Consider the following 26,051-nt stretch of genomic DNA (forward strand, 5'->3'; position numbering starts at 1 on the left):
AACTTTTTCACTCTCCTCTTTCACTTTCATCTTGTAGTTAAGTGTTCAGTAAGTGTTTTGGGGTGAATGTTCATGAAATGTTCACATTCCCCTCCTGTTTGCCTTGGCCATTACAGTTGAGTCTCTCACCTACTCCTCCCACTTCTTTGGGAGGTACTGGTATCTGAAATATTTGGTACTTACCTTCAACAAAGAAACACCCAGTTTCCTTTTAGGAGCTTTCCACAGAATTTAGTTTTGCTAGGTGTGATCACACAGCTGTTATCAATTCTTGTTTCTCACGACTGTCATACTTAAGCACTTTTGGCACCCATTAGAGTATACTGGCACCCCCACATCCTTAAAATTTCTTTCATTCAATAATGATTTGGAGAAAGGTTCCTGACACAGTGACGTATGTGGGTTATCAATAACTGAGAGAGTGTTGAATCTACTGTTATAATAGAGTTTGTTATTTCTCCCTGTTGATATTTGTTGATATTTCAGCTTATAGTTTGAGGGTCCTTTACTAAATGCATATAAGTTGGATGAGTTGAGACTTTTTTCATTAAGTGATGGCTGTCTCTATCCCTAATATTTTTTTATTTTAAAAAGTCTGCCTTGTTAAATAGTGTGCATACCTGCCAAATGGCTTCAACTCTTGAGACCCAATGGACTATAACCTGCCCATGAGATTTCCCAGGCAAGAATACTGGAATGGGTTGCCATGCCCTCGTTCAGGGGATCTTCCCAACCCCGGGATGGAACCTTCATCTTCTGCATTGTCAGGTGGGTTCTTTACTATAAGTGCCACCTGGGAAGCCTTGGTTAAATAATGCTGATGAAAAATTAATTATGGAGATTTTTATTCAAGACAAATTACAATGCAAGAAGAGCATATCAGAAAACTTTGAGAACTGTTTCTCAGCTAGAAGTCTAGACACAGTTGTATAAGTTTTTTTGAGATGAATGACTGTACACCAAATGACATTATTGACAGTTTACTCAACCCAAGTCTCATAGTTGTGGTAGGTCATGTGACCCCCTTACAAGACCAAGAAGGAACGTTATTTTTAAGAAGTCGTCTTGTTGATGCTGGGAGAATGTTACTCTTTATGGCTGAGCAGGTATGCCTGCTAAGGCAGGGAGGTTTGGTCAAGGCATAATGCACAGGCACAACACAATGAGAGGAGAGAAGAGGCCAAAGGACAAAGAATTTTTTTATGTTTAAAATTTTCTTGTCTTGCCATATTATATGAACTTTATTTCACAATAGTAATGTAATTTCTCTAGCTTTCTTTTGCCTCTAAATCAGATCAGAGAGGAATGTTCTAGAGTGAGAGAAACCAAGGGAGAGAGGAGGTCAAATCTCTTGGGAAAAGCAATGCTCAGTATAAGAATAACACAAGCATTAGATCCAAAAAATAACATTCAGATCAAGTCAATAACTGCTGAAACAATGAAAAGTAAGCCCCTCTTCCTATTTACAAAGTCGTTCATCAAATATGTATTATGCCAAATAGAATGTGCCAAATATTATTCTAGGTTCTGGGAGTACAATGGTGAGCAACATGGAAATATATGTAGGGAGCGTATGTTCTAGCAATTCTTGAAATTACATTCAGCAATTCTATTGCTAGCTATTTATCCTCAAGATATACTCCCTTGGGTGTGAAGTGACTTATGTGCAAAAATATTCATAGCAGCAGTCATTGTAATAACAGAAAACTGCAAATATTTTAACTATCAAAAGTTAAATAAACTATGGTGTATTCATTATGCAGCCATTAAAAATGATACAGAAGCTCTGCAAACACTGTTCTGGAAAGATATACAAAGTATGTTAAGTGAAAACAAAACCAGAATGTACCATTTGCTACTATCTGTGTGGGAAACGGGGGGAAATGTGTGGATATATTTGGGAAAGCACAAACCAAAGAGCTGCCTACTGGAGGAGAAATGTGTGGCTGTAGACAGGATTTAAGGAAAGCTTTTCACTAAACTGGGTTGGACCCCTGAGTTGGGGAGATCCCCTGGAGAAGGGAAAGGCTACTCACTCCTGTATTCTGGCCTGGAGAATTCCACAGACTGTATAGTCCACCGGGTGGCAAAGAGTCAGACACGGCTGAGCGACTTTCATTTTTCACTGAATACTCTGATACTTTTGAAACTTTGTATGTTTTACCTCTTCAAAAGTAAAAATATCTCCCCTGCAAAGAAAAGTGTGGTGTCCAACTCTGCAAGGCCATGGACTGTAGCCTGCCAGGCTTCTCTGTCCATAAAATTCTCCAGGCAAGAATACTGGAGTGGGTAGACATTCCCTTCTCCAGAGAATTTCCCAAGCCAGTATATCAACCCAATTATCAAATTCTCCCAATTATCAGAATCTCCCAATCCAGAATCTCGAACCCAGGTCTCCCACATTGCAGGCTGATTCTTTACCATCTGAGCCACCAGGGAAGCCTACACACACACACACACACACACACACACACACACACACACACAAGCACTAGTGGTAAAGAATCTTCCTGCCAATGCAGGAAACGCAGGAGATGCGGGTGCATCTATGGACATAGTTTGATTCTTTACCATCTGAGCCACCATCTATGGACATAGTTTCGTTAGCATTCAATATATAAACTGTTTCTAGTTTTTATAATGTCATGGAATAGCATTTCCAGGAAACAACAGTATCATATTTTACCTAAGATTTCACTGACTATAAGAAACACCCCAATTGCCAAGACATCAAATGTAGAAAAAAAATAGCCAATGGCTAGTAACAAAATTTATCCAGATTTCTGAGATATTAAATTTTAAAATATGCCTTTGGAATCAATGAAACATAGTAACTGAGTTGTTCATTTTTTAAATTGAAGTATAAATTATTTACAATGTTTTAAGTCTACAGCATAGTGATTCAGTTATATATTTATATGTGTGTATGTATATATATATATGCACATGTATATCCTTTTTCAGGTTGTTTTCCATTATAGGTTATTACAAGATATTGAGTATAGTTCCCTGTGCTATAGTAGTGTGTATGTGTTAATCCCAAACTCCTAATTTATCTCCACCACCTCCTTCCTTCGTTACCCCTTTAGTAACCATAATTTGTTTTCTGTGTCTGAGTCTGTTTGTGTTTTGTAAATAAGTTCATTTGCATCTTTTTAGATTCCACATATAAGTGATATCATATAATTGTCTTTGTTTGACTCACTTCACTTAATATAGTAATCTCTAGGTCCATCCATGTTGCTGAAAGTGGCATTACTTCATTCTTTCATTGGACTTCCCAGGTGCCACAGTGGTAAAGAATCCTCCTGCCAGTGCAGGAGACACAGGAGACAAGGTTTGGATCTCTGGCTTGGGAAGATCCTCTGGAGTAGGAAATGACAGCCCACTCCAGTATCTTGCCTGGAAAATCCCATGGACAGAGGATCCTGAAGGGCTATGGTCCATGGGGTCACAAAGAATTGAACATGAGATTGACTGAGCATGCCCACAGTATTCCATTGTGTGTGTGTATGTGTGTATATATATACATGTATGTATGTATAGCACATTATCTTGATCCATTCATCTGTCAGTAGACATTTAGGTTGCTTCTATGTCTTGGCTATGAGTCATTTATTTCTGAAATAGCAAATGTAGAAGTAGAATATTACATGCTCCAGGCTCCATATTACACTTGCAAAATTTTATTACCTTGTATACATTTTATGACATCCCTGATTTTCTTATTCCCCCCTTTTTGGATTCAGTTTAAGCAAATGAAATCTTGTCTAAAGTTTTTAAATTGCAGGGCTTCTTAACTAAGTAGTTCCAATAAGAAAAGAAATTCTGGATAGGAAAGATGCAGTGTATAAGGACTAGAATTCTGGAACTATTTAAGAGAAGCCTTTTAAATTGAAAATGAAATATTTAAAAGTGTAAAATCCTGTCCTCAATTATAAAAGAAGAAGTACTGAGACATCTAGGTTTAAAGGTTTAAATTGGTTGCTGGAAATTGGATTTAATATATTATTGGTTCCCTCCTTTATTAATAATTACATAAAAATTTTGACATGTGTTCATCTTACATTTATATATATCATGATTTTACTATTTTGAAAATTATACATTTGCCTTGATACCCATGTACACTGAACATATAAAGCCAAGTAAACTGCATTGCTTGAGAATGGCACCTTGAGATCTACTTAAGCCAGGGCAGTTCTTTTCTTGGCTCTCACGGTGATTTGCTTGGCTCTCACAGCCACTCCATGTGGCAATAGGGTCTTAACTGTTTTGGACCTTAATGTAGGTTTTGCCTGCCTTACTGCTTTTATGTCTTATTTTTGTTTCTGTTTCAGGCATAGTTCATAATTTAATCTCATTGGTAGCAATGATTGAGACAATGTTTTTATGACCCATTCATCTCGGTCTACTATAGAAGCCTATTTTCTCATGGATGAGAGACAACAGAGAATCTTGTTTATCCACTCTTGTCTGTGTGTGAAAGCAGAGCCAATCAGCTAAGAATTTAGAGCCCACGGAAAAGGTAAACAACAACTTTGAGATCTGGACTGGTAAGTTTACTTTTGGCCTGTGGCTGAAGTTACTGTCGATCTGAAACTTTTAAGTTCTCAGTGTGTATGCATTTAATCGAGGAAGGCTTTGACCTCTTATTTATGAAGTACCTTCCCACTTCTGGGCAGTGTAAACTAATAAATCAGATTATTCCTCAGATTAAGGAACTCTGTTCTGATTGGTTTATAGAGATAAATAGGCACTTGTATAAATGGATTAGTCCCCAGATTAACAGAAAAAAAATTTTAATTGTAGTGCTTTGCATGAGGTAGACTTCAAAGGAAAACAATCATTCTGATAGAAACTACTAGCTTAGAAACATTTTAAAAAATTCATGTTCACATAGTAAGAATTTGTTCTCGAATGTGAAAATGCATAGTGAAAGACATACTTCAGGACTGTGAATTTTATTTGCCTTGGTGTGTAATACTTGAGTCTGAAAAACACTGAAAGGTGCTAAAATTTTGGCAAAGTTCATTCGGTTTTATGGGACTTGCTTAGGAAAATAAAATATTCCTCTTTACCTTCTTCCTAGATAGCAGAGATTTTGTCTTACTAGAATATATTTTCTGTATTCTATATGTTTTAATTTTAATGTCTTACTTATTTTTTTTAAAAAGGAAATGAAGCTTCCTCATTTGAGAAACAAAGTTCCATACAATCATGTTATATTTTTCTGTACTTGTTATTATTTATTTCCCCTTTGACCAAATAGATACACAAGTGTTCTTTCTCAGGTACCTATAAGCCTATCTTAAGTAATCAGGTCATTTCTGACATCTCTTGATTTTGCCTTCTCAAAATATATACATCTCTTGATTTTGCCTTCAAGGTTAAATATTGAATCTACAAAAATAAAATTTTCAGGATATATTTTACATCTCAATGTATATTTGAAATTTCCTGGAGGAGAAGGGTTGGGAGACTGGAAAATAGAAAATTTATTTTTTCACCTCGTAAAAAGAAAGATATTTGAAATAATTAAGTTTATTTCATATGCTCCATATTTTGTATTTTACCAGCACCATACTTAGGGAGCTTTATAGAAAAATTTGGTAAGTATATCAGATCAACTCAGCCTTCCATAGCTTAAAGTTGTCTAGGTAAAATGTTATTAATATAAAAATTAAATAAAAAATAATAAAAATATTATTAATATAAATATGTCCAAAATTGAGAAGGCCCTGGAGATTTGTCAATGCTCTTATTTCCCTCAGGGGAAGTAATGGTTAGATTCTTATGAAATAGTTATGCACTGTAAAGATTTTCACTAATTTCTATTCTGATTATTGTCTTACTATCTGATTATATTATATATATTTGATTATGACATATCTGATTATATTATTGGGTATAGTAATTAACTGTAGCTCTCAGTCTTGGTTTTTGGTATTTGATTGAATGCTTCTGTCCCCACACAAATTCATATGTTGAAATCTGAATCCCCAGTATGATGGTATTAGGAAGTGGGGCCTTGAGGTAATTAGGTCATAAGAGTAGAGTCTTCAGGAATGGGATTAGTGCCCTTATCAAAGGGACCGCAGAGAGCTCTCTCACCCTAATTTTGCCTTGTGAAGATACAAGGAATTAGAATTCTGTCTGCAATGCAGAGAGGGCAAAAATCTTGATCTTAGACTTCCTAGCCTCTAGGACTGTGAGAAATAAGTTGTTGTTTAAACCACTTGGTCCATGGTGTCAACAGAAAAAAACATACAACATAAAAGCTGTGAGTTGCACTGATCAGATTGGCCACCATCAAAAAGTCTACAAACAATAAATGCTGGAGATGGTGTGGAGAAAAGGGAACCCTCTTACACTGTCAGTGGAAATGCAAACTGGTACAGCCACTATGGAGAACAGTGTGGAGATTTCTTAAAAAAACTGGAAATAGAACGACCATATGACCCAGCAATCCCACTGGGTTGTATTCTAGGCATACACACCAAGGAAACCAGAACTGAAAGAGACTCATGTACCCCAATGTTCATCGCAGCACTGTTTACAATAGCCAGGACATGGAAGCAACCCATATGTCCATCAGCAGATGAATGGATAAGGAAGCTGTGGTACATATACACCATGGAATATTACTCAGCTTTAAAAAGAATGCATTTGAGTCAGTTCTAATGAGGTAGATGAAACTGGAGCCTATTATACAGAGTAAAGTACGTCAGAAAGAGAAACACCAATACAGTATATTATATGGAATTTATAGAATTTAGAAAGATGGTAATGATGATCCTATATGCAAGACAGGAAAAGAGACACAGATGTAAAGAATAGACTTTTGGACTCTGTAGGAGAAGACAAGGGTGGGATGATTTGAGAGAATAGCACTGAAACATGTATATTACCATATGCAAAATAGATGACCGGTGCAAGCTTGATGCATGAAGCAGAGCACTCAAAGCCGGTGCTCTGGGACAACTCAGAGGGATGGGGGTGGGGATGGAGGTAGGAGGCGGGTTCAGAATGGGGGAACATACGTGCACCCAAGGCTGATTCATGTCAGTGTATGGCAGAAACCATCACAATATTGTAAAGTAATTATCCTCCAATTAAAATAAATTAATTTTTTTTTAAAGCTGTGAGTTGAATTTACTCAGTGTCTTACGGAGGACTATAGCCTAGATGACAGCTTCTCAAATAACTCTGAGAAACTGTTCTGAAGGGGTAAGGAGGAAAGTCAGTATACATGTTATTTTGGTGAAAGGGGTATATGCAACCAAGCACACATCTCCATAGAAAATTGCTGCTAGTCATGAGGAACAGATATTTTAGTTAATAGCTTTAGTGCTTTTCTAAGTATGAGAAGATGCAAGAACCCAGGATCATAAAAAATTTCTCCTGAAAATACCTATCTATCTAAAGGTCTGTTCTGGCACTTTTCCCAAAGCATAGAGTGCTTCATTCTGTCCTAATTCCTTTCAGGTTGTGTTGAAGGTCAGTGACTACAGTGGCTAATAGCTTAATTTTTTTTTTTTAATCTTTTTTAAACATTCTTTTCAGAGATGGAAATGGCAACTCACTCCAGTATTCTTGCCTGGAAAATTCCATGGACAGAAGAGCCTGGCAGGCTACCGTCCATGGGGTCGCAAATAACTGGAAACGAATGGGCGACTTTCACCAGCATTAATTTTTAATTGGAGGATAATTGCTTTACCATGTTCTGTTGGTTTCTGTCATATGTCAACATGAATCAGCCATAGGTATACATATGTCCCCTCCCTCTTGAACCTCCCTCCAACCACCCACCCCATTCACCCCGCTAGGTTGTCACATAGCACCAGGTTGAGCTCCCTGCATGATATAGCAAATTCCCAGTAGGTACCTATTTTATCCATTATGGTAATGTATATATGTCAATGCTACTCTTTCAGTTTGTCCCACCTTCTCCTTCCCACACTGTGTCCACAAGTCTATTCTCTATATCTGTGTCTCTATGCTGCCCTACTAAATAGCTTAATTCTTAACAGAACTGGATGGCAAGTGACATTTCTTTAGTTGGCAGCAGTATTGTTACAATAACCTGAATAACAGTTATTTGTAGTTTCTGTTTTATTCTAATGCTAGCTTGAAGGCTCTGCCTATAGTCCTACAGGTCAAAATTAGTGCATTCAGGAAGGGACAGTCTCAGAGCCTCATGGAAAGAATCAGGTACCTTGAACTATCAGCATATACATCAGAGAATAGTTTTGCGGGCACACATTTTCAAGTTGTCATAGACAGACAGATTTCACACCATACCAGTGGATCCAATCAGGATTTCTAGAACTCTTTTGTCTTGAAGCAGAGAGCCTCTTGAAAGTAGTTTACTGATCCAAGATCCAACAGAACACTTATAGAGAACTTAATGGACTGAGGAGAGAAATTTAATCATGGCTACTTGTTTGGAATATTATTTATGCATGCAGCTGTTATGTTCTATTTTTATGGATATATGAGAAAACCCTTTTTAATTTTTAGGCTGTCTCATCTTCAGTTTAGTAGACTCTGCTTTTATAAACTGGAATTTTAAAATGGTATCTGTTTCTCACTGTTTCCCAGAATTTAGAAACATTTACTAAATCTCCTTACATTTCATGGCAGTATTCAAAAGGAATATTTATTCCTGTTTACCAGGATATAAGTAAACAAATTGATTGTGTAACTAAAGCCATCTCTGTCTGTGTCAGTAGCTCTGTTGTGTCTGACTCTTTTGCGATCCCATGGACTATCACCCACCAGGCTCCTCTGTTAATGGAATTCTCCAAGCAAGAATACTAGAGTGGGTTGTCATTTCCTACTCCATTTCCTACTTCCCAAGCCAGAGATCAAATTGCCAGCATCTGTGTTATCATAGAAAAACCAAGGGAATTCCAAAAAAAATCTACTTCTGCTTCATTGACTATGCTAAAGCTTTTGACTGTGTGGATCAAAACAAACTGTGGAAAAGTCTTAAAGAGATGGGACTAACAGACCACCTTACCTATCTCCTGAGAATCCTGTATGCAGGCCAAGAAGCAACAGTGAACTGGCTCAAAATTGGGAAGGGAGTACATCAAAGCTGTATATTGTCACCCTGCTTATTTATTTAACTTACATGCTGAGTACATCATGTGAAATGCCAGGCTGGATGATGCACAAGCTGGAATCAAGATTGCAGGGAGAAATATCAATAACCTCAGATATGCAGATGACCCCACCCTAATGGCAGAAAGCAAAGAGGAACTAATGAGCCTCTTGATGCAGGTGAAACAGGAGATTGAAAAAGTTGGCTTAAAACTCAACATTCAAAAAATAAAGATCATAGCATCCGGTTCCATCACTTCATGGCAAATAGATGGGGAAAAAGTGGAAACAGTGACAGACTTTATTTTGGGGGGCTCCAAAATCACTGTGGATGGTGACTGCAGCCACAAAATTAAACGATGTTTGCTCCTTGGAAGGAAAGCTATGTCAAATCTAGACAAGATATTAAAAAACAAAGACACCACTTTGCCGACAAAGGTCTGTATAGTCAAAGTTATAGTTTTTCTAGTAGTCGTGTATGGATGTGAGATGTGGGCCATAAAGAAGGCTGAGTACTGAAGAATTGATGCTTTGGAATTGTGGTGCTGGAGAAGACTTGAGAATCCCTTGGACAGCAAAGAGATCAAACCAGTCAATCCTAAAGGAAATCAACCCTGAATATTCATTGGGAGGACTGATACTGAAATTTAAGCTCCAATACCTTGGCCACTTGATGGGAAGAGCCAGCTCATTGGAGAAAACCCTGATGCTGGGAAAGATTGAAGGCAGGAGGAGACGGAGTCAACAGAGGATGAGATGGTTGGATGACATCATAGACTCAATGGACATGAGTCTGAAGAAACTTTGGGAGATAGTGAAGGACAGGGACTTCTGGCATGCTGCAGTCCATGGTGTTGCAAGGAGTTGGACAGGACTGAGTGACTAAACAACATCAAGGTATTGTCTCATGGATCCTCTGGGTATTTTCTGAACAGGTATATATCTGTGATTGTCTATTGGCTGGGTTAACTCTTTTACAACTCTGTAAAGTTAAAAATTAAATTGTAGAAAATGGAGAAATATGGAAATGAACCATGAATTACAACTGGTTTCTCCTGTAAAGAAAAAATGACCCTCTCTTTGTTTTTCACCCTGCAGGTTAATAACCAGTTTTACACATATTAGCAAATTCTTTTAAGCATTTCTAACTGTAGATATGTCTGTTCTTTAAGTTCTCCCTTATACAGTTTAACACCTTTTTTTTTTTTTAATTTTTTTATTAGTTGGAGGCTAATTACTTCACAACATTTCAGTGGGTTTAGTCATACATTGATATGAATCAGCCATAGATTTACACTTATTCCCCATCCCGATCCCCCCTCCCATCTCCCTCTCCACCCGATTCCTCTGGGTCTTCCCAGTGCACCAGGCCGGAGCACTTGTCTCATGCATCCCACCTGGGCTGGTGATCTGTTTCACCATAGATAGTATACATGCTGTTCTTTTGAAACATCCCACCCTCACCTTCTCCCACAGAGTTCAAAAGTCTGTTCTGTATTTCTGTGTCTCTTTTTCTGTTTTGCATATAGGGTTATCGTTACCATCTTTCTAAATTCCATATATATGTGTTAGTATGCTGTAATGTTCTTTATCTTTCTGGCTTACTTCACTCTGTATAAGGGGCTCCAGTTTCATCCATCTCACAGTTTAACATCTTTTTAGTCCTCTCATTCATTAGTTAAGTGAAACCTTAAAAAAAAAAAAAAACACTGTTGCCTATAGGGTTAACCTTAAATCTCCAAAGAACTTTTTATTATCTGATTACAGGGATATATTCAAATCAATGGATTTCATTCTAGAAGCCATATAAACAGTTTGTTGTTTTTTTTAAAATCCAGAGGGTTCTTGGAACAATCTCTTCTTCCTATATGCAAATTGATTACTCTGGTAGATTCCTTAAACATTCATTAAACTTTTCATAAAAATACCAGATCTTAAAAAAATATACCAGATGTTTTATAAAATTGTCTTTTCCAGGAACCATCAAGTCACAGATGTAAGCAATTAAAAATCATACTTGTAATCTGACCTGTACTCCAGGCTGTAATGGCCCTAGCCAGTCAACTTTTCTAAGTGGTGAGAAATCTAATATATAGGGTGCTAGATTTTATTCTATCTTGAGATCAAAGTAGAGGAAGCTAGTCTATAGATCAAGAAAGAATGCAACATGGCAGAGAAGGTAGAACTGAGAGATAGGAAAGTACTATTTCATGGGTTCCTAAAGACTATTTCGGTTTTAGTCCCTTCCTAAAACTGACTCCATTCCAGCCTTCAGATCCATGAGGCACTTCAATATACTTACATTTGTCCATATTTTGCTTAAGTAGCTTAAATTCATTCTGGTTGCTTGTGACTAAAATCTCTTAATTGATAATTATATAATTGCTTAACACTTATTATCAAAGGTACTTTAATATTTTCACTATATGGCTTTAGAATACAATTAGATGTCTAGAAGCTTTATGCAGGTGAATTTTTTAACTTAGGTAAATGCAAATTTGCATTTGGAACATACATATTACATGTAACTTGTAATTTCAATGTAATATCTGATGAGACCCAATCTCTTACCAATCTTGAGCTGTGTCATTAAAAAACAGTTTCATAGTTAAGCATGAAAAAGCCATTTAAACTTTTTGGATAAAAATATTAGATCTTTATAATTTAGTGAGGTGTAAGAGGAAATGTGTGTGGTTTTTGTCCTCAGTCTCTGGGTGAGCTTGTAACCAAAATTGGGGTGTGCCAGTTGCCACTCAAAAGCCAATAAAGGAAGGTGGGTAGAAAACAATAAATGTTGCAGAGGGTATGGAGAGAACAGACCCCTCCTATACTGTTGAGAATGTAAATTGGTACAGCCACTATGGAGAATAGTATGGAGGTTCTTTATAAAACTAAAAATAAAGCTAACCATATGACCCTGTAATCCCATTCTGGGGCACATATCCAGAGCAAACATGATCCGAAAAGATACATGCACTCCAATGTTCATTGCAGCACTGTTTACAATAGCCAACACATGGAAGCAACCTATATGTCCATCAGCACAGGAATGGATAAGATGTGGTATATACATATACAATGGAATTTTACTCAGCCATTAAAAAGAATGAGATAATGCCATTTGCAGCAACATAGATCTACCTAGAAAATGTCATACTAAGTGAAGTAAGTCATACAGAGAAGGAAAAATATAGTGTGTGACATCCTTCTATGCGGACTCTAAAAGAAATGATACAGATGAACTTATTTTTAAAACAGACTCAGACTTCAAGAATGAACTTACAGTTGCCCAGGGGAAGGGACAGTTAGGGAGTTAGGGATGGACATGCACACAATGCTATATTTAAAGTGGATAACAAATAAAGACTTATGGTATAGCACATGGAACTCTGCTCTATGTTATGTGGCAGCCTGGATGGGAGGGGAGTTTGGGGGAGAATGGATACATGTATATATATGGCTGAGTCCCTAAACTGTTCACCTTAAACTATCATAACATTGCTAATCAACTATATCCCAATACAAAATTAAATGTGTTTTTTTTTTTTAATCACCTAAAAACAACAAGAAAAACAAAGCAAGTTTGGTGGAACGGTTGCTTTATTTTGGATGCTGGAAATGGCTGGGGGTGGGGGCGAGGATGAGGGACACACATATAAAGCCTGACTTACCACAACCTGACAATCAGGGAGCAAGAGCTTTTCTAGACAGAGGGACACATGCAGAAACAGCAGTTAGCTCTGACAGTCATCTTGAAATTGGTCATGTGGTGGTCTGACCAGGGTCATCTTGATTGCTTTAAATACAGTTAATCTTCAGTTCCAGGGTCAGTTTATTTCTATTTCCTTGAGACAAAGTCTCAGAATTGTGGCAGCTTGTCATGGCTACAGTCTGGTCATTTTGTAGTTAACTTCTTTTACCTGGTGGGGCTTTCCGACTCTATAATACAGCTCACGGGATATGGCTCAGAATACTTTCAATAGCTTTGGAGGAGGAACTAAAGGTTCTTGACTTTGCTCACTGACTAAACTGTTACTGTTTTGTCCTATTTGACTGCTTTTCTTTGCTTCTGCATCTTCTCACTTCTCTGACTAAACTTTTTCTTCGGCTGAAGTTTTCCCACAGACAACAGGCAGGCGAAGGACATGGGGAAGGAGGGGTGGCGATGGGTAGGACCATAAGGTCCTGCTTCCCTTTATGGTTTTTTCCCCAACTTTTGATCATGCCTGCTCTAAGTTCATCAATTCCTTGGAATTTCCTGAGCAACAGAAGTATATTATTCCTAATGAACTTCTTTCAAAAGATCAAAGTAGAGTTATGTTAATGAAGTGACAGCGTGGGACCCCTAAAGAGGCTCAGGATGGGGCTGATCACCAAAAAGACCAAGTAATTAGAGGGTACTGTCGTGGTCTAGACTGTCGCCCCCCGCCCCCCGCGCCCCCCCTCCCCCCCACCCTGCCGCCATCATATGCTGAAGCCCTAACCATTCTCATGTGACCATATTTGAAGCTTTGGACTTGAGAGAAGTAAAACGAGGTCATAAAGGTATGGTTCTAATCTAATAAAGCTGGCGTCCTTGTAAGAAGACACACCAGTGGCTGCTCTCTCCCTACGGTTGTGCAGACACGAGGCCATGTGAGAACACAATGAGAAGGTAGCAGCGTATTACACAAACCAGGATGAGAGGCCTCACCAGAAACCAACCCAGATAGTACCTTGGTCTTAGACTTCTAGCCTCCAGAACTTTGAGAAAAAAATTTTCTGTTGTTTAAGCCACCCAGTCTGTGGCATTTTGTTACAGCGACCTTAGCTGACTAATGCAGGTGGGAACTTCAGCCCCACCCGACATCTGGGGAGGAGAGCAAGGCTGAAGATTCTCCATAAAACTTGAGTGATGAGATTCAGGAGTTTCCAGATTATATGCTGAACTATGCTTCCAAGGAACACACTGAGGTACTGGAGGTGTGGTGCGTCGGGAGAAGTTATGAAACCTCCGTGTCTCTCCTTAGACCTTGCCCTTTGCATTTCCTCCTTTGTGATAAACAGGAAGTATGTTTTATCTGAGTTCTGTGAGTCATTCTTGCAAATTATCACACCTGAGGGCAGGGACATGGAATACCCAAATTTGTAACCAAAGTGGACAGAAGTGTGGGTAGCCTGGGGATCCAGGATTTATAAGTGGTGTTGGAAGTGAGATACCACTTCAGGCAGAGTGGGCCAGAGTTCTTAAACCTGTGGAGTCTGATGGTAACTATTCTGCATTATTGTCAGAATAAGATTGAACTGTGGATGCCCAGTTGGTATCGGAATTGGAAAATAAGTGACATAAGAAATATCATCTGGTATAACATATTTTAGCAGTATTCAACGTTTAGAATTACAAAGAAATAGTAAATTCATATTTGGTCCTTTCATTATTCCATATTGATATTTTCTGAGGTATCTAATAATGCAATCTAATGAAAATATGGACAGCTAACTTTATGCAGTTCAAAATCAAAACATGAATTTTTTTCCATCATAGTAAATAAATCAAGTATACACTATTAAATGAAATAATAAGACTTCTTGAAAAGAATACAAACAGATACACAAATTGAACAGATACATAACACTGAACAAATTTATTTAAGTTTATTTTTAGAATGTATGTGCAAGAAATCAGATTGTACACAATAGACCAAAGGTTAACCAGGGGCCAATAGAGTCATACTTTTTAAAACTAAGGCAAGTGAAATGTGGGCTCAGAATTATGTGGGTTCAGAATTAAAACTTTATGTAACTTCTGGTCACTGTATAAAGGGAGAATATTAACATCAAATTTTTGACTATTACTGTACAAAAGAGAAACCAAATGCTTTCCAAATTGCAGTAAAATTAATTCCTCTAATATAAGACCAGTAAGTCTTATATTAGTCACTTATATAAAGTCACTGACAAGTTATTTAAATCCTAGAATATTTTCTCAATGTAAATTTTGGAACATTCTGAATACTTTATAAACCTTCTTTTCTGTCTTTGGAAAAACACTGAAATTCCAAGAAATTTCTGTTGCTCTAATTTTCAGAGGGTAAAATAACAAACCAAATGTATTTTTCTAGGTTAATGTAATTCAGGTACAATGGAACTAAAGGAAAATGCATAACTTTAATAAAACCAAATGTGTTACAGAAAAGGCAAGTCATAAAGTTAAACAAAAGTATAAAAGTTTTGAGTTGGCCCAAAAGTTCGTTCAGGTTCTTTCATAACATTATAGAAAAACCCAAACAAACTTTTTGGCCAGCCCAATACTATTAGAATCAGTTGTACAGGTTTAGTACAAGAGAACCTATGTTAAAAATTTCACTGGAAAAAAAACCTTAAAGCGTTTCCTCTCTCCTGCAGTTTAAAAAGTACATCATATTCTAATTACTCAACAATTATTAACATGGCGATCTGGTTAATTTTTATACTTGCCAATGTGTTCACGGGCTATAATAAGCCTTTGAATTTGTGCTGTACCTTCATAAATCTGGAAAAAAAAAAAAGTGGGTTAAATATATTTCATATGTAAGTCCTCAGTATTTTAGACAGTACTCTAAACTCCATTCCAATACTAAACTGAATCAAACCATACATACGGTCTATAATCTACAGTGATTCTGAAACCTGATTTTCTGAAAACCATGAAAATACATAATTTTCTAAAGATTAGTTAAAATTATTATAAGAACTCTACCAAAATTTTGGAGGACAGTCTTAAAAGGATATTAACTTTCAAAAAGTATTTGGGAAATCTAAAGTTTAATGTTGCTGAAATATTTAACCAACTTTTTTGAGCTGTTTTAGCTAGTTGTCACCTTCAGTCATTTTCTATTCTTACTCTTAAACCTAACTTTTATTTTTTGTTCCTAAGGAACTGAGTTGCTAATGAAAAAAGATGCTGGAAGGATTTGTTTTGTTCAGTTAAGTATTCCTAGAAGACAGCCCTCTCTTCCAGTTTAAACTTCTAACTATTTGTTCAGATGTCAGAGAAAAGTAAAAAGGTAATAATTAAAGGCTCCAGGGAAGGGAGAGCATTATCAAATAAACTTGGAACTTTGGATAAGGCACAAATTATGGTCCTCAGTTTTTTCAAATCTAAATTGAAGGGCTGCACTGTCTAAATTTCTCTCTTTAACATTCTATGATTCTACCCCTGGATTTTAAATAACTAGATTTGTCAAATAATTTCCTGGGGATTGAGGGAAGTAATGGAGGAGATATTGGAGTAACTGAGGGAGAAATGGAGGAGAGAAGCATGGCTGATAAATATTTAAGATACATGTGGCATGAGCATTTATATCTTATTTACTAAATCACTACTATCTCTAAGTTTTCTTAACCATCAATTTAATTAAGAAGCCATTCTCCTCATGTTTTTTTACCTCCTAAATATGACCTCAAGAGTTGTCAGGTAAGATTCAAAATAAAATAATTTAATTAGTTTAAGTGATATGCAAACTTTAAGGAGAGCAAAGAGTGGGTTACAATTAGCTAGGATGTTAAGAATTAAAGAAGGGTTATTCAGATAAATCTACATGTCTACACTATTAGCTTTGTTAGCTTGCTCACTCAAGGCATATACTTAAAAGTAACATTCTTCTTTGTGTTAATTAGTTCTAAAAATTTAGGCTCACAGCCACTTATTATGATGATTTATTATTACCTGTGACACAAAATCTTTAATCTACCATATGATTTATGAATATTATGTTCCTTAAAAATCAACCATAATCATTTTTAACATTACCTGATAGATCTTGGCATCCCTCATTAATTTTTCTACAGGATATTCGGTATTAAATCCATTGCCTCCAAAAATCTGAACAGCATCAGAAGCTAGCTGATTTGCGATATCTCCAGCATATGCCTTTGCAATAGAGGCATAATAGGTATTTCGGTGACCAGAATCAACTTCCCAAGCTGCTCTCTGGTAACTCATTCTAGCTAGTTCAACTTTCATTGCCATTTCAGCCAGCAAAAATGATATTCCTTGGTGCTAGAATTAAACAGAAAAAAAGTTTAAGGATATTTATTAATTTAAAATTATTTCCCCTGAAACTTTAACTTTAAAAACTAATTTCAGACTTAAAAAGTTAAAATCTGCATCCTCCAGTGGTAACATATTACAAAACCATAGTATAATTAACATTGGTAAAATATCATCAGCTAAACTATATACTTTATTCAAATTTGGCCAAGTTTTCCACCAATGTCCTATCTCTGTTGTAAGATCTCATCCAGGATTCTAACTGTATTTAATTGTTATTTCTTCCTAGTCTTCCCAAAGCTGTTAGGATTCCTCAGTCTCTCCTTCTCTTTCATGACCATTGTGCACTTATGAATAATACTGATTGGTTACATTTTGTAGAATGTCCCATAGTTTGGGTTTGCATGATGTTTTCTCAGGATTGGAATGAGGTTTTACATTTTTTATAAAAATACCACAAAAATTACATGGATCCTTCTGAGCAGCTCCCGGGATTTTTATTTATTTATTTTTTCCATTTATTTTTATTAGTTGGGGGCTAATTACAATATTGTAGTGGTTTTTGCCATACATTGACATGAATCAGCCATGGATTTACATGTGTTCCCCATCCTGAACCCCCCTCCCACCTCCCTCCCCATCCCATCCTTCTGGGTCATCCCAGTGCACCAGCCCTGAGCACTTGTCTCATGCATCCAACCTAGACTGGCGATCTGTTTCACACATGATGATATACATGTTTCAATGCTGTTTTCTCAGATCATCCCACCCTTGCCTTCTCCCAGAATCCAAAAGTCTGTTCTATATATCTGTATCTCTTTTTCTGTCTTGCATATAGGGTTATTGTTACCATCTTTCTAAATTCCATATAATATGCGTTAGTATACTGTATTGGTGTTTATCTTTCTGGCTTACTTCACTCTGTGTAATGGGCTCCAGTTTTATCCACCTCATTAGAACTGATTCAAATGTATTCTTTTTAATGGCTGAGTAATATTCCATTGTGTATATGTACCACAGCTTTCTTATCCATTCATCTGCTGTACAGTGCTGTGATGAACATTGGAGTACAAGTGTCTCTTTCAGATCTGGTTTCCTTAGTGTGTATGCCCAGGAGTGGGATTGCTGGGTCCTATGGCAGTTCTATTTCCAGTTTTTTAAGAAATCTCCACACTCTTCTCCATAGTGGCTGTACTAGTTTGCATTCCCACCAACAGTGTAAGAGGGTTTCCTTTTCTCCACACCCTCTCCAGCATTTATTGCTTGTAGACTTTTGGATAGCAGCCATTCTGACTGGCATGTAATGGTACCTCATTGTGGTTTTGATTTGCATTTCTCTGATAATGAGTGATGTTGAGCATCTTTTCATGTGTTTGTTAAGCCATCTGTATATCTTCTTTGGAGAAATGTCTGTTTAGATCTTTGGCCCATTTTTTGATTCAGTCATTTATTTTTCTGGAATTGAGCTGCAGGAGTTGTTTGTATATTTGAGATTAATCTGTTGTCTGTTTCTTCATTTGCTATTATTTTCTCCCATTCTGAAGGCTGTCTTTTCACCTTGCTTATAGTTTCCTTTGTTGTGCAAAAGCTTTTAAGTTGAATTAGGTCCCATTTGTTTATTTTTGCTTTTATTTCCAATATTCTAGGAGGTGGGTCATAGAGGATCTTGCTGTGATTTATGTCGGAGAGTGTTTTGCCTATGTTCTCCTCTAGGAGTTTTATAGTTTCTGGTCTTACATTTAGATCTTTAATCCATTTTGAGTTTATTTTTGTGTATGGTGTTAGAAAGTGTTCTAGTTTCACTCTTTTACAAGTGGTTGACCAGTTTTCTCAGCACCACTTGTTAAAGAGATTGTCTTTTTTTGTGCTCGCTTCGGATTTTTAAAAGAAAATTGCCATCAGTTCAGTTCAGCTCAGTCGCTCAGTCATGTCCGACTCTTTGCCACCCCATGAATCACAGCACGCCAGGCCTCCGTGTCCATCACCAACTCCTGGATATTACTCAAACTCATGTTCATCGAGTCTGTGATGCCATCCAGCCATCTCATACTCTGTCGTCCCCTTGTCCTCCTGCCCCCAAATCCCTCCCAGCATCAGGGTCTTTTCCAATGAGTCAACTCTTCGCATGAGGTGGCCAAAGTATTGGAGTTTCAGCTTCAGCACCAGTCCTTCCAATGAACACCCAGGACTGATCTCCTTTAGGATGGACTGGTTGGATCCCCTAGCAGTTCAAGGGACTCTCAAGAGTCTTCTCCAACACTACAGTTCAAAAGCATTAATTCTTTAGTGCTCAGCTTTCTTCACAGTCCAACACTCACATCCATACATGACTACTGGAAAAACCATAGCCTTGACTAGATGGACCTTTGCTGGCAAAGTAATGTCTCTGCTTTTTAATATGCTGTCTAGGTTGGTCATAACTTTCCTTCCAAGGAGTAAGCATCTCTTAATTTCACAGCTGCAATCACCATCTGCAGTGATTTTGGAGCCCCAAAAAAATAAAGTCAGCCACTGTTTCCCCATCTATTTCCCATGAAGTGATGGAACTAGATGCCATGATCTTAGTTTTCTGAATGTTGAGCTTTAAGCCAACTTTTTCACTCTTCTCTTTCACATTCATCAAGAGGCTTATTAGTTCCTCTTCACTTTCTGCCATAAGGGTGGTGTCATCTGCATATCTGAGGTTATTGATATTTTTCCTGGCAATCTTGATTCCAGCTTCTGCTTCTTCCAGTCCAGTGTTTCTCATGATGTACTGTGCATATAAGTTAAATAAGTTGGGTGACAATATACAGCCTTGACATACTCCTTTTCCTATCTTGAACCAGTCTGTTGTTCCATGTCCAGTTCTAACTGTTGCTTCCTGACCTGCATACAGGTTTCTCAAGGGGCAGGTCAGGTGGTCTGGTATTCCCAAATAATGTGGCACTGTTATCAGGTGCTGATGGGCAAATGACAAGGACAAATAAAAGATGTTTTTTATCCTCTAGAGGTTCATAATCAAACAGGGAAAGTGTTAGTCACTCAGCTGTGTCCAGCTCTTTGTGACCTCATGGACTGTAGCCCACCAGGCTCATCTTTCCATGGCATACTCCAGGCAAGAATACTGGAATGGTATGCCATGTCCTTCTCCAGAGAATGTCACCAACCCAGGGATCAAACATAGGTCTCTTACATTGCAGGCAGTTTCTTTAGCATCTGAGCCACCAGGGAAGCCTAATCAACTAGGAGACTTAGACAAATATTTTCAATGGGAGACAGTAAGTCATCTGTGAGTTATATGGCCAAGATATATTATAGAATGGAACTATGTCCACCATACCTTGATATGTGAAAGTTTCAAATATGAAGTATGCTTACAACTTTGGAAAAATATATTCTTGACCCCAAAAGAGCAGAGTACACATTCTATTTAAAGAGTTAATGAAACATTCTACATGATAGATAACATGTCAGACCACAAAAAAAGTCTCAATAAGGGTAACAAGGTTGAAATCATGTCAAATGTCTTTTCTGACCATAGTGGTAGAAACTATAAATCAAAAACAGAAACAATCCTGCAAAAAACACAAAAAATGTGGAATGTAAACAACATTCTATTTAAAAAAAAAAAAAATGGATCTCTTAAGAAATCAAAGAGGAAACTAAAAAAAATACCTGGAGACAAATGAAAACAGAAACATAATATTCCAAAATCTATGGGGCATAACAAAGGCAGTTCTAAGATGGAAGTTTATAGCAATTCAGGCCTTCCTCAAGGATTAAATCAATTAATGCATGCAATACTATTTGTTGAGAAGTTCACAGTGAAAAATATAAGTGCTAGAAGTATAAAGGTTTCCAAATAGAAATTTACTTCTTGGGCGGAGCTTACATGCTAGTGAGGCAGTAAAGAAAGACAGTAGACAAAAGCATACATGATACAATGTTGGACAGTGCTAAGAGCTATGAAGAAAAAAAAGTGAGATCTTCCCAGGTGGCACTAAGCGGTAAAGAATCAGCCTGCCAATGTGGCAGACACAAGCAATACAGGTTCGATCCCTGGGTTGGAAAGATCCCCTGGAGAAGGAAATGGCAACCCACTCCAGTATTCTTGCCTGGAAAATCCCATGGACAGAGGAGCCTGGCAGGCTACAGTCCATGGCATCACAAAGAGTCAGACATGACTGAGCACACACACATCAGTCACAGTCATCATTATATCAAGTGTTTCAGGTGTTATTTTACACAGGGTAATCAAGGGTACATTCTTTAATGAAATGAATGAGGAAGTGGATATCTGCCAGGAGAAGTAAACATAAAAAGAACAACAAAAGGTCAGTGTGGATGACAGAACATCAGTGCAAGTACTCTGGATTTCGATCTGAGTGTGATGAGAAGATAATGAAAGAATTTTGAGCATAAGGTGGTTAAAAAAGGAGACATAAGTATATTTCTTTCTAAGTATATCTTATTTCAGTCTCAAGTCCCAAACAGTATTTCTCCTCGTCCATTTTCCCACCAAGAAATGGAAATCATGGGGAAAAGATATTGCCTACTAGCAATAATAATCAATACAAATGACAGTAACTCACAAGGGATTCTTTCATATCATCCCAAACTACTCCAACTTTAACCTGGATGGAGGATTTTGACTAGACAAAGGAATAGGCAGTTATTGCCTACTATTGAGAGATTTTATCATCCAGTAATTTGTTATCAGTGTTCCTAGTTTTACTTACTGATAAGAAAAAGTACCATCCTCTGTTTTTGTCAGTTTTCTTTACCCACACCAAATTAAGCACTATGAGGATAGTGACACAGTGTTCTCTTGAAGAAAGAAGTAGTAATAACAACAATGATAAACATGGGAGTGAACAGGAGAGCTATGATTAGAATACTATACTCAATAATGTCCCTTAAAACTAAAAAAAAGAAAAAATCTTAAATCAGCTGCTTAATATCTCCTTTGTTTAGCTTAGAAAAGTAGTATGCAAAAAGACAGACTTACTATACTTAACTGTAAGAGCCATGAGGCAAAAATATCATTCTGCAGATAGTAAAAATACAAAAAAGAATCTTTAGAGTCTGTAAGAAAAGGAACATAAAAGATTCCATTTTGAGTTGAAAATAGCCAGAAGAATATCAGACAGTTGGTGAGAAGGACCTGAAAATGATGTTATCTGTTTATGATTAAACTAAACTAACATTTAATAATAAGCATACATTTCACTAATCTGTATACATATAGCTCTGGTGACATAAATGAGCTAATATAGACTCTCTTTCTGTCCACAAACACAAAGAAATGCTTGATTTAAAAACAAAAGGGGGCTTCCCTCATGTCTCAGTGGTAAAGATTCTGCCTGCTAATGCAGGAGACATAGGTTTAATCCCTGGTCCAGGTAGATCCCTCATGCCATGGAACAACTAACCAAGTGTGCCACAAATATTGGGCCTGTGCTCTCGAGCCCAAGAGCTGCAACTATTAAGCCCACGTGCCAACTGTTGAAACCTCTGCCACGCAACAAGAGAAGTCACTCCAATGAGAAGCCTGCTTACCACAACTGAGAGAGTGGACCCTGCTCACTGCAACGAGAGAAAAGCTCACAAGTAGAGCAACAAAGACACAACACAGCCAATAAATAAAGTTATTTAAAAAATAAAAGCAAAATAAAACAACTCAAAGGAAAGAAACAAATCTCCAAGGGCCTCCAAAAATTTAATCCTGATTGAGAAGCAATGACATGGGGAAGGAAAAAAATCAGACTGAGATCTGAGTCTAACGTGATAGGAGTTGGAGTTTTAATGAACAGAGAACAGGAGATAAATGTGAGAATGAAAAAGATGAGGGGCTGAAATTGAGATTCTCTGCCTATAAGAACTTCTCTTTCCAAAGGAAGAACTAAAAGTCTTAGCTCATCAAGGCAAGAAGACCACAAAGAAGCTTATTTCTTGCCCAAGACTCTGTCTGGGAGATTTAAAAAAGGAATCTCTTTTAAGCATGTAATCAATGTATACAGCTGTGGTGTAGGATTTTACAAGTGGAGAAATTCATGTGGGAAAAACAGCTCTAAGAATACTGAAACCTCTGGGCTACCTGATAAAAGTACAAAAACGTACAAAAACTGGTCTCTTGGATACTTCCACAATGCATTGAAGGAAACTAATGAATGCTGCTGCAGATAAGCTTATAAGCAAAAATTAAGACAGGAAATAATTGGTCATAACAGAGAGATCAGATGCAGTAGACCAAAAAAACAGCCACCCTAAGATGCTGGGAGGGATTGGGGGCAGGAGGAGAAGGGGACGGCAGACCATGGGATGCTGATGGCATCACCGACTCAATGGGCATGAGTTTGAGTAAACTCTGGGAGTTGGTGATGGACAAGGAGGCCTGGCGTGCTGCGATTCATGGCGTGGCAAAGAGTCGGACACGACTGAGCGACTGAACTGAACTGAACTGAAGAACTTGAAATAACAGAAAAAAATCAGAAAGTGACCATAACTGAAGCTTTATATAATTAAAAAGATAAAAAAGGAGAAAGAGAAGCTATGTTGAAAAACCAGGCCACCATAAAAGAAAGGGTAGAAATGAAAAAGAACCAAACATAAATTCTATAAATGAAAAAAGTCATTAAATGGATTGAAGAGGAGATTAGACATAGGGTTAAAAAAAAAAAACTGAAAAGCAAATCTGAGAAAGTTATTTAGATTATAGCAAAAAATAAATTACATAATTGAGGTTGAGATACAGAAGTGTACTAATCCAAGTTTCATCTATAGAACACAAATTGTTACTGCACTGGTTCATGATACACAAAGTGAGAGTAAGCATTTGTAACAATTTGATAGTGTGACTTTCTTATATTTTAAAAAAATAATGGTCCACAGTTGACTGAAAATTAAAACCTATCTTCCACCAGACAGTTGAGAACCACTGACACACAGGGATAGAAATAGGGAGCGTCCCTTGTGCAACCAATAGTTACAGAAGGAGTTACAGAAGAGAATACAGACAATGGGGAAGCATAAATGTTTGAAAAGATAATATTAAAAAGTTCTTGAGAATTGCCTGGCAATCCAGTTGTTAAGACTCTTGAGTTTTCACTGCCCCAAGGGCCCAGGTTCAATCCCTGGTTGGGGAATTAAGATCCCACAATACATGCTGTGTAGCCAAAAAACAACACTAACAAATAGTACTAAAATTATTTGATTATTTGATAAGCAAGAAGACATGAGAAGTAACATGGATTAACAGCATGAAATGGAACCCTGGATCTCTGATTTCTAAATTGTATGTCCTTGGACAAATTATTTATTCTAAACTGCAGCTTCCTGGTCTTTAATGGAAATTGTAGTACAAACAAAAAAGAGTGTACAGATAATACAGGCAGTTAAATATTAGCTGTTCTTTTTCTTCTTAATTAACATAAATCCCAAAGCAGACAACAGATATTAATAGTAGCAGCGTCTAAAGAAAATCTACTCTTGGGACTTACCTGGTGGTCCAGAGGCTAAGACTCCACATTCCCAATGCAAGGGGCTGGAGTTCAATCCTTGGTCAGATAATTAGATCCTACATGCTGCAACTAAGACCTGGTGCAGCCAAATAAATTTTTATATATACATATACATATATGCAAAGGTATTCTTAAAACCCACCCTGACACTTCCACTTCACATTATCTTCTTGCTACCAAAGCAGAAATAAACTATTTTTTATTTAAAAGATAGTTTTCAAATATTAAGTGAAAATGAATGGTTTTACATTTGAACAAAACAACTATAGTATTAAAATTACCTCTACAAGCAGCTTTCCAAAAGTTTTTCTCTCCAGGGCATACTTGGTAGCTTCATCCAAAGCTCTCTGTGCTAGTCCCACAGCACCAGCTGCTACCTAGCAATACATTTTACAAAGCGGAAGTTCATGTTGTCTTTAAAACACACACATAATGGCTACTTGCCTAAAATCTAAGTTAAAGTTTGTACAAAGAGAAGCCGACCTATACCTTAAGGCAATAAAGGGTGGGGGAAATGACAAGCATTTAAATTTATATTTTATATGAATTAAAGGTTAATGGAAGGCATTTTTTAAGGCACAGGATCATAGCCTAGAGATAAATCATTCTTTCTGTTTAACAGGGGAAAGCTTCTCACGGGAAATATTCTTAATGAATGAGGCAAGAGGAATGAGTACACATTAGCAGGAATGATTAAATTAAGTGTGAAATGCTTTTTTGTAAATCTAACAACTACAGTAATTTTGCTTTTATTAAAATAATTTCTGTAATAGCAAGAATGTTGAAGAATTCTAAAAAAAAAAAAAAAACCAAAATCCCTCCATCTTTAATAAAAGCAGATATTTAAAAAGAAATACAGACCAAGCAAACAATGTTAAAACCAAATTATTCAATATAATAAATGAAATCTCCTATAAAGGTTATTAAGTCATCTTACTTACTGGTGGTCTGGTTTTATCAAATGCTCCCATTGCAATTTTGAAACCAGCTCCCTCACCAATTAAAACATTTTCCTTAGGCACTCTCACATCTTCAAAGACAATTCCTCTTGTATCTGAACATCGCTGGCCCATATTTAATTCCTAATAAGGAAAACAATACATAGTATGAAACATACTTTGAGCTAGCATAAATTCTTGCTTTAAGCACTGTTAAAGACTTTAAGATTTTCTGCAATTGCCTTATATGGAGGTGGACAAACTATGGCCTGCAAGGCCTATTTTCTAAATATAGCTTTACAGAACTACAGTCACACCTATTCATTTACATATTCTCTATGGCTACTTTCTTGCTACGAAGGGAGAACTGAGTATTTGTGACAGAGACCATGTGGCCCTCAAAATCTAAAATACTTAAGTATGCTACATCTTTAAAAAAAAAAAGTTTGTGAAACCCTCATCTAAAACAACGTTTCACAAACTCTGAAACTG

The 26,051-nt window shown here is 37.0% G+C and overlaps 1 protein-coding gene across 2 annotated transcripts in view; it reads right to left on the minus strand.

Annotated features, from left to right (window-relative positions):
* Nucleotides 1–14,704: 14,704 nt before the first annotated feature.
* ACADM (acyl-CoA dehydrogenase medium chain) overlaps nucleotides 14,705–26,051 on the minus strand; it is a 35,552-nt gene continuing 24,205 nt past the window's right edge. For both annotated transcript variants that reach the window (XM_043460946.1, XM_043460945.1), the window contains exons 9-12: nucleotides 25,563–25,703; nucleotides 24,903–24,998; nucleotides 16,880–17,128; nucleotides 14,705–15,619 (exon numbers count right to left, since the gene is read on the minus strand). In XM_043460946.1, coding sequence (XP_043316881.1) covers nucleotides 15,548–15,619; nucleotides 16,880–17,128; nucleotides 24,903–24,998; nucleotides 25,563–25,703 — 558 coding nt within the window. In that variant the 3' untranslated portion in view covers nucleotides 14,705–15,547. The remainder of the gene's footprint in view (nucleotides 15,620–16,879; nucleotides 17,129–24,902; nucleotides 24,999–25,562; nucleotides 25,704–26,051) is intronic.

Source organism: Cervus canadensis, chromosome 2 (genome assembly GCF_019320065.1).
Source record: "Cervus canadensis isolate Bull #8, Minnesota chromosome 2, ASM1932006v1, whole genome shotgun sequence".
Lineage (NCBI taxonomy): Eukaryota > Metazoa > Chordata > Mammalia > Artiodactyla > Cervidae > Cervus > Cervus canadensis.